Source organism: Lutra lutra, chromosome 3 (genome assembly GCF_902655055.1).
Source record: "Lutra lutra chromosome 3, mLutLut1.2, whole genome shotgun sequence".
Taxonomy (NCBI): domain Eukaryota; kingdom Metazoa; phylum Chordata; class Mammalia; order Carnivora; family Mustelidae; genus Lutra; species Lutra lutra.
The window spans coordinates 74,927,215-74,937,277 of NC_062280.1; the positions used below are offsets into that span (position 1 = coordinate 74,927,215).

The 10,063-nt window shown below is 35.7% G+C and overlaps 1 protein-coding gene across 1 annotated transcript; it reads left to right on the forward strand.

The window, feature by feature from the left end:
* The first annotated feature begins 1,966 nt into the window (after window positions 1-1,966).
* On the forward strand, window positions 1,967-7,837 carry PJVK (pejvakin). The gene is made up of 6 exons (XM_047722293.1): window positions 1,967-2,177; window positions 3,467-3,662; window positions 4,415-4,556; window positions 5,658-5,775; window positions 7,229-7,327; window positions 7,545-7,837. Exons 1-6 carry the CDS (start codon window positions 1,967-1,969, stop codon window positions 7,835-7,837), a joined length of 1,059 nt encoding a protein of 352 aa, XP_047578249.1.
* Window positions 7,838-10,063: the final 2,226 nt, after the last annotated feature.

The window sequence follows — 10,063 nt, forward strand, 5'->3', positions numbered from 1 at the left end:
TCTCTGCCTGCCTCTCCGTCTACTTGTGATCTCTCTCTGTCAAATAAATAAATAAAATCTTTAAAAAAAAAAAAGAGAGAGGAAGATTTCAGGATTCTAAATACAAAATTGCTACGGAAAGTCCCTGCACCTGGCCCCGAAGCTTGGGACTCGCGGTATATCCGCCCTGGGGGGGCTGCAGTGGGCTCTGCGGGTCTGAGCCCTGCCTTGAGGAGCTCACAAGGATGTCCGGGCACCCCCCCACCCCCACCTCCACGCCCAGCGCCTCTCCGGCCGGTGGTTTCCATTGTCTCTAGGCTTTCGTCGCGGCTGGAACGCTGGGCAGGCAATGCCCGTTAGGTGTGAACGAAGGCTTTTCTGTAAGCTCCAATAAAATGCTGTTTCTCTACACCTGTGTTGTTAGTCGTAATTGGGTTTGCCTGGGATGCACTACCTTAGGTGGGGATCAGATAGCGACGGTAGATGAGTCGCCTCGGGGATTGCTAGCCACTTGCAGAAATGACTCCCTGTGCTTTCTCTGCGTTGTTGAAGATTGCACAGTGCTGTTCACACAAAGGGACGTTATTAAAAACTTTTAGTGATTTTTGGTTTTGGGTTTTTTGTTTTGGTTTGGTTTTTTTTTTTTTTTTTTTTTGGTTACATGAGAGTCTCGGATACTCGCAAGCAAATGAAAACAGCTGAATCCTGAATCTAATCAAATTGATTTATATTATTTGGGGCTTGAATTAGGCCTATTCTGTCTTCCTTCCACTATCCCTTCTGTATATGTGTGTATCGTGATTACTAATTATATTTTAATGAATATTTTACTGTAAGTGCACATAGCCACTTTTTCAAGATATTTGAACATCGACATAACTTTGGCAATACAATATTTCAAGCACTCAGCTTTGTTTCTAAACATTTATTTTTTGCCCTGATATCTTAAAAACAAGGCCAAACTTGATATAGCTCTCTTTAAAGTTTGAGTAACTGAGATAATGATGATGAAACAAAATAAATGCAGCACTATTTCAAATTTGGAGTTATCTATGTGCCAGCTACAGAGTAAGAAACCCCTAAGGCATAGTTTGGGTTTGTTTTTTTTTTAAGATTTTATTTATTTATTTGTCAGAGAGAGAGAGAGAGAGAACACAGACAGGCAGAGAGGCAGAGGGAGAAGCAGGCTCCCTGCCGAGCAAGGAGCCTAATGTGGGACTCGATTCCAGGACGCTGGGATCATGATATGATCCAAAGGCAGCCGCTTAACCAACTGAGCCACCCAGGTGTCCCCCACAAGGCATAGTTTATAGGTATTTATATATGTTAATATTACATAGTTATTTCTGCATTTATATATGTAATATGCCTTTTATTTGTTATTTCATAAAAATTGGTGTGCAGTTGCTTCTCTATATCCTGTGAATTTATATTTTATATTAATCACTTGGTTTTGTAGCATATAAGAAGGGAAATGAATGAACTATATACTATAAGGATTCAAAACAGCACTTTAATATTGCCACAATTGGCATGACGTTGTTGTGAAGGAATTCCCTTTGGACTAGGTCCACTGTAGATGGTATCCAGGGCTAATGTTAGTGCCTCAATTGCCTTGTTCCCATAGAGCTATAGGTTTCCTCAAAACTGGCATACTACCCTCAACAGCAACCCTCATCAAGGACACTGGTAGTATTTTAAAATTAGTAGTTTTCTGCATAAGCGTATTGACTGCAATTCCAACTGCACTTGATCGCAGTATATCATTTAATACTGTTGATCTATAATTCATTATGTGAGCACACCAAGAGAGGCAGTGTTGTGAATTGTACACTGGTAAGCTACTTGGTGAAACCATGTTTTGTATTTTTAATGTGTTCAATTATATTTAAAATCAAGCAAGTCTGAGGTGTGTGCCTGGCTTTCTTTGAAAGTATGGATTGTTATCGGAGGGTTACAGTTGAGGACGTTTTGATACCGTAATAATATGTTTGCTGCGGCTACCAAGAGCTTTGTCAAGCAAGTTGGAGATGGAGGGAGATTAGTTCCTGTTCCAAGCCTCAGTGAGGCTGACAAATACCAACCTCTAAGTCTGGTGGTAAAAAAGAAGCGATGCTTTCTCTTTCCTAGGTATAAATTTACCTCAACACCTTTTACACTGAGAGATATTCTTCTAGGAGACAGAGAAATTTCAGCTGGTAAGTTTAAATACCTGTTTGGGAGTGACTACTCATTCAGCTGTATTAATGACATTCTAAACATCAGTTGTATATACTAATATTTGTAATATTTGCACATTGATAAAAGCAACTTTTCTTAAGATAGTGGTATTAAGATTAAGATTAATAATATCTAAATTTGTGTTGTATCAAATCTCATGGGTTGAATAATTTTTGTGTAGTATCAAATCTTATTGGTTGAATAATTTTCCAACCTATTTTGTGAAATTATTTATTGTGTAATTTTCTTTCAAGTATTTTATAGACTGTTTAAACTGAATCAATTTAGAATATGACAAAATAATATATTTCTTTATCTATAAAGTGGGATATCACTTAGTCTTACCTATCTCACAGGGTCAAATGAGATGAAAGTAATTTACATTTATTTCTTATGACTCAGTTATTGCAATTGGTCAACTGAATTGTATTTTACAGGCTAGATTAGAAAATAAATTGACATTTTGACAAATTAGTTATAAACACTTGTTTTTCTTTCAACCACTTAGTGGATCTTATAGCTTACAGAGTTCTTTTGGTGGAACAAAGAAATTGAGTTCTCATTTAAGTACTCTATTTTTGTTGTTGTAAATTAATTGAGTTGCTATTTAATTTTTTAATTAAAAAATTTTTTAGTTAATAATATTTTAATAGTATTATGTGGTGACAGATGGTAGCTACATTTGTGGTAAGTATGGCATAATGCATAAATTTGTTGAATCACTATGTTGTATACCTGAAATTCATGTAACATTGTGTGTGAACTACACTCAAATAAAAAAATTGATTTTTTAAAAAAGAGTTCATTCTCTCGCAGGAGTGATATTTTACATGATTTAAGATGTATACCTGTTTTGGGGCAATTGGGTGGCTTAGTCGGTTAAATGTCTGCCTTGGGCTCATGTCATGATCCCAGAGTCCCTGGATCGAGCCCCATATCAGGCTCCCTGCTTAGTGGAGAGACTACTTCTCCCTCTGCCTCGGCCTGCTGCTCCCCCTGCTTGTGCACTCTCTCTCTCTCTGTGTCAAATAAATAAATAAAATCTTCAAAAAAACATGTTTATGTGTTTTAACAATAAGGTCATAATGTATATAAACATGTATTTTTTTCATTTAAATGAGTTGCTACTTTAAATTTCAGTGTGAAACATCACCTTTCTCAACATTTATGTAATGGAGTCTTACATAGTAAATTAATGCATTACTATAAATAATCTATATTAGATGAAGTCAAGACATTTAAAAATATTGATTTCCTTTTCATAAAGGTATTTCATCTTATCAGCTACTGAATTATGAAGATGAATCAGATGTTTCACTCTATGGAAGGCGAGGCAACCATATTGTGAATGACGTTGGGATTAACGTCACTGGATCAGATTCTGTGGCAGTAAAAGCTTCGTTTGGTGTGGTGACCAAACATGAAGTAGAAGTGTCAACATTACTCAAGGAAATTACTACACGGTCAGTAGAAGAACACTTAATATGCTTCAGTGTTTCCATTAAGTATTTTAATTGTATAAACTTTGTTATAAACAATGCTGAAAACATTCAGGTTATGTATATTGTCTAATGTAATTTATTTGCTTTATTTGCTTGAAATATACAAATTAGCAATTTATCCAGACTTTAGATAAGGGTAGATATCCAAAAATCACTTGGTTTAAACAGATTTTTTTAATTGTTCCACAAAATTGCTTTGGTCCTATACACAGGTACTAAGTTATTAGATTAAAAGGATACAGTGTGGCACCTGGGCAGCTCAGTGAGTTAAGTGGTCGACTCTTGATTTCAACTCAGGTCATGATCTCAGGGTCCTGGGATTGAGCCCTGTGTCTGGCTCTGTGCTCAGTAGGGAGTCTGCTTGAGGATTCTCTCCCTCTCTCTCTTCTTCTGCCTCTCCCTCTGCTTGTGCTCTCTTTCTCTCAAATAAAAACAAATCTTAAAAAGAAGAATACACAAATCTGCTTGCAACAGATATTCTAAGGGAATCTCTTCCAACAGACTCCTATAATAAGCATGTTTTAAGAAAAGAGAAAGGAGAGGCAGATTACTAGTGGCTATGGAGCATATTTTCTGGTTTGTATTAGACCTGCCTTGACTTGTTTTTAGTTAAGGTGGACCATGAATGAGTAACACATGACAGCAAGAAATGTACTCGATTATATATAATTAGAATGTGACATTCTTGTGAATATCTCTATTCTTTATTCTAGAAAAATTAATTTTGACCACAGCTTGATACGTCAGGCAAGGAACAGCAGAAAGGCAGTATTGTGTGTGGTCATGGAAAGCATTCGAACCACACGACAGTGCTCACTGTCTGTGCATGCTGGAATTCGCGGGGAAGCCATGCGGGTAAACCACACTCATGAGGTTTCTCTTACTAAAAATGTGCAATGGGAATTAAAAAAAAAAAATTAAAAAAAAATTTTAATGAGATGTGTGTGTTTTGTCAAATGTTGAGATTAAAGAACTACAAGTGTATATAGGATTTTGCACAGTAATGGTTTTGTTTTAGAATTTTTAAAAAATCCAAGAAAACTTCACTTCTGAATGTGTAACATAATGCAAACAAAACACTAATCCTTATGAAGTAATGCATACTGGAGTCCCTTCTATGACTATTTAAATGATGTTTTAAGAATAAAGTTTGAATGCTTATGTTGAATTCTTGATTTTATTTTTAAGTGAAGTACTTTATATTGCATTTTTAAAAAGCTGATTTTATATTATTTTAACTTTTCTAAAATAATATTGTGAATGGTCAAACATGCTTCATTCAGTGTTAAATACCTAAGACAAAAACAAAAAACAAAAAAAAATCTTGGGAGTTACTTGTGTTTAGTTCTCAGCATAGTATTGTCTTTGTCATTCACATAGTAATGACACATAATGACTCGATTCGTCTTATTAAAATCATTTGTTAGAGAGTCCAATGAAAAACCTTTTGAATCTTTGCAAATTAAAGTTCTGTTCAGTCAATGGCTACATTTAGCTGTCCACTGAGTTGTTTAACATTGGATCATTCTGGGGGCACAAATTGAAACATTTATTTAATTGCTGGAGATTATTTTGGTAAATAAATTGGTGATTGCTTTGGAAAGCTGCTGAAAACTCTAGGAGCTTTGGAACAATTGACAGAGTAGGCTCAAAACAACTGTAGCTCTTAAACAGTTGGTTTGTGGTTGAAAGGAAAAGGTGTCTATGTCAGCATTACTGTTGCGGCAGCACTAATCATTGGCCCTAGGACCAATGTTAGTGAGAAAGTGGTGAGTGGTATTGCCTAGATTGTGAGACCCTCATTGGACCATTTGGACTTCTGGTATAGACAGTTAAATTCAATGGGATAATTTGTTTTTGTCTTAATAGTAAGATTGTATGAAATGTTTTCTTTCTCCAAAAAGCTCTCCTTATGTGCTATGCCCCTTAATAATGTAATTTACTTATTTACTGTAGTTTCATTTTATGGATGAACAGAATCCCAAGGGAAGGGACAAAGCTATTGTTTTTCCAGCACACACAACCATAGCTTTCAGTGTTTTTGAACTCTTCATTTACTTGGATGGTGCCTTTGGTAAGTGAATGATTTGCATGAAACACTGAAATGATTATACTTTTAAGAAGAATTTAATGGGAAGCAAACACATACACACCCTCTCTATGTAATTCTGGAAGAATGATACTCTCGGTACTGTCAATCTTATGCTTGGGTAAAGTAGCTGGGAAAGACCCTCTGGTCCTACTTACCCACTCCCTCTTTCCTGCTTCTTGGGGAATGCTGCAGACTCCCTACCACCCCACTTGCGATTATAGATAAGAGCTCACATGCAGTCCACTGACAAAGTTTTTCTTGACTTACATGAGGAGATAATAAATGATCTTCTAATAGGTCGTTTTTGAAGACGGCAAATAAAGGAGTGGGTAGGTAGTTAAGATGCCTGTTAGTGTCTGGGTGTCCAAACTAAGATACCCGAAGACAAATTCTTTTCAGTTTTACCTCTCATGGACCCAGTTTCCCCTCAACTCTCCCTAAAAAATAACTTTGACAGTATAAATGCTTACCCTAAAATTGTCTTTACCCTACAGAATACCTTGTATACCTTATATAATAGTGTAGCTTGCTTTAGACTTTGACATTTCAAGGGTCTTTAAGAGGCCAGAGCCTCAAAGGATGGGCAAAGGAGCCCCCTAGCCATAGTAATTCATAGACATTTTTAGACCTGTTTGTTTCTGTAGTTTTGTGGGAAGTGGGAGTGGGAAGTCCAGAAACATGACAAAACATGCTAATTACAGTCTATTTGGGACATTTCAATTGTAGGTTTTTACAATTATATTGATCTTTAGGAGTATAAACTGGTAGAACTGACACAGGTATCGAAATTTAAAATGTGCATACGCTTTTGGGAATTTATCCTACAGATATACTTACACATATGGGAAGTGATATGGGTATAAGGATATTCAGTTTGTAAGAGTGAAAGATTGGAAATAATCTTAAGATCTATTATCAATTACTAGTTCAATAATGGTGCATCCATAACTATGGAATATTATGAAGCCATTAAGAAGAATGAGATATGGGCCCTGACATGGAAGAATGTCTAAGAGATATTTTAAAGAAATGTGCTTAGTGTATAACTATTTGAGCCTAATACACACACACACACACACACACACACATGCATTCTTTTATGTGTGTATGAGCCTACACACACACACATATATTCTTTTATGCTTATAAAATATACTGAGTATATCTGGAAGTATACTCAGGAAACTTAACAGTGGTTACTTGTGGGTGGAAAATTGAGTCTGGGGTCTAGGGTATACTGGAGACTTGTTACCATATCTCCCTTTCGTAGTCTGGATTTTGTGCTATATGAATATTAACTTTTCCAAAAATACATAAAATTTAATTTAAAAAATACAGTGAATGGCATGTACCAGCATTCATCAGCCACAACTAAAACTGCCAGTGAAATTTGAGTTGTTCAAGTCATAGCATCTTCTAAAATTTTTTTTTATAGACCTTTGTGTCACTTCAGTGTCAAAAGGAGGATTTGAGAGGGAAGAAACAGCAACGTTCGCGCTGCTCTACAGACTGAGGAATATACTATTTGAGAGAAGTATGTCTGTTAAAAAGAGTATTTCAAATGTCTCTTTTCCTCTTGGATTAAAACTTGAGTTTGTCCAATCAGTACTCCTTGTCTGTTAAGGAGGATTTTAAATCTAAAAGCCAAATCATTTCATGACAGATGGTTTAGATTCGCGTATTTAAAAATGGGATTTGGTATATATTTCTAATGTGACTTCTAACCCATTTCTTTGCTTTTGTGCTTTCAGATAGAAGAGTGATGGATGCCATTTCTCGTTCCCAGCTTTACTTAGATGATCTTTTTTCTGACTATTATGACAAACCTCTCAGCATGACTGATATTTCTCTCAAAGAAGGGACCCATATCCGAGTTAACTTGCTTAATCACAACATTCCAAAAGGACCTTGCATACTCTGTGGGATGGGAAACTTTAAAAGGGAGACAGTTTATGGGTGCTTTCAGTGCTCTGTCGATGGGCAGAAGTATGTGAGACTTCATGCAGTTCCTTGTTTTGATGTTTGGCACAAGAGGATGAAATAAAGTGGGAAGTGAACGTAGTGTTTTAGGTGCAACTGTGCCACATACCTTTCCAAAATCATTTGGGTATGCTTTGATGAATTGTGGCAAATTAAAGAGGGAGAGGAAAGAGAAATTAACCTGTTTGGACATCATTTTCTTCCTCTATAAACATGGAGATGATAATAGTATCTGGCCTACAAATTGTCATAAAGATTAATATGTTTGTGTAAAAAAAGGTTAAATATAAAATTCAAAATATAGATGTTCCTTCCTGAAATCTGCCAGTTACTTTAGAATTATATTTGGGATTTGGCTATCATTTTAGAAAACTTTACGTAGTGATTTTTCTAAATATCGATTTTATCTTTAGTTGACTTTTAATTCAACATTTAAGAATGACAAGAGGTTAGAAGTGGTGACTTTATGATGCTTTAACCATTGCCTTAGGTCTGGTAAAATGAGAAAAATGTGTTAATAATTTAATGTAATCCTAAATGTTTAATTATGGTATCAAATGAAAAGCACATTGAGCTCTGGGTGGGGTTTTATGGGCACAGTTCACAGGGTGTCTGAGAGCAGTGTGCTATTGTGAAATGTGCACAGGCTTACTGGTTTTCTCCTTATAAAAACTCACTACTGTCATTTTAAAGTTAAGACCACTAGGACACCTTTATCTTTCTCCTTTGAAAATGTTTAAAATATTTAACATATTCAGTTCTGAGAGATCTTTTTCATCCACCCTATAAGACATCTGAGATTTTTCATACATAAACAACCTAAATTATTAATTTATTATATACCCTTATTATAATAATTGCAGAAGTAATGAAAATTCTAGAACTCAAAATGTAGCGACAGCATTCACTATGAGATATACACCTGTGAAAGTGTAAGGCAATTGTGTAACTATAAAATGCCTGATTATGTATGTAGGATGATTAAATTTTTACTTATTTAAATGTGACCAGAGTTTTAGAATCAATCTCCATTTTACTTCATCTATAATTTTTAAAAACATAAGTTTAAAAGCATTTGGAAAACAATGGGACAGAAAGGACAGAATTACGAAGTTTTCTTTGTTATGGAATGATTTCCATTTCTTCTTCCACTGTGTTGGTGGTTTGAGCCGAATATATGACTCAAATGCAAAGAGGAGTATACTGATTGCAAAATGCTCTAGTGACTTTTTTTTTTTAAGAACAGGGGCAGTTTCCAAACCAAAACACAATATTGAATCACCAACTTCGTTCCAACGGAACAGGTTTTCCTGAGGGAAGTCAAGGAACAAGAACTGGCAGTTGAGCAAGTGAGGAGGAGTTACAAAATTGGGTACAGGTATGAAGCACTCTTGGGAGGAAAGGAAACCAAAACCCAAGGTGTTGGTTTTATGAAGTGTCAAACTCTGTGCTATGCATACGTGATATCTGTCAATCTGGTGGGTTTTGCGTTACCCCTGAATTTTTAGATAATAGAATTTGGGGCAGTGTAGTTAAAGAGGTTAAAGACAAACACTGAACAATGGTTTGGAAAATGGAAAATGGAAAAAGCTTTGGTTTGAACTCACTTGTTTGGAGCAGAGAGCTATTTAATGCCTGACATACTTTTCTACATATGCAATGGGCAAAACCTTCCATGGTCCAATAAATAACATGCACTTTCTTTGACACCAGTGTGATCTACAGCATCTCTTACCTCCTATTCTCAACAAGTTGGATATCATGATTTGACCATGACGCAAAACTGCCACTGAAGTGTATATCCCCATTTGTATCTTCATTTGATACCCTCACGTGTAAAATAAATTCTACATCTTTTCAAAAATTTGATGGGGTACCAGTTTGTAAGGCTCAGTCATGATCAAGAACAAGGACATCGTAAAATGAAGTGACATAGGATAAAGATACATAGAGAAAGGGAACCGGAAATTAAGGAAAACCATGGCATTAATTTAAAACGATCAAGACAAAAAGCTAGGGATGATAGATCTAAAAGCCTACAAGAAGGAAGAGGAAGTAGCACATTTATAATGATGTCTGAAGAAGTACAGACTCAGAGCAGTATAGATTTTATTATGTCTGCTATGTAAGAGGCACAAAGCCTTTGGTCTGATCAATTGTCTTTAAGCATTCCCCATTGGAATAATGACCAAAGGCCAGAGCTTGCACCAAAAAGTACAGAAACTGTGTTTAAGGCTCTCTGTGGGACAGAGGTATACAACTACTTTCTTACATGCATACAAAAGGAATA

Excerpts from the sequence above, each read along its gene's own strand:
- PJVK (XM_047722293.1), top strand. The coding sequence starts at position 1,967 with ATGTTTGCTGCGGCTACCAAGAGCTTTGTCAAGCAAGTTGGAGATGGA. Across the intron at positions 3,663-4,414 it reads CTCAAGGAAATTACTACACG|AAAAATTAATTTTGACCACA; the intron begins GTCAGTAGAAGA and ends TCTTTATTCTAG. Across the intron at positions 5,776-7,228 it reads TTACTTGGATGGTGCCTTTG|ACCTTTGTGTCACTTCAGTG; the intron begins GTAAGTGAATGA and ends TTTTTTTTATAG.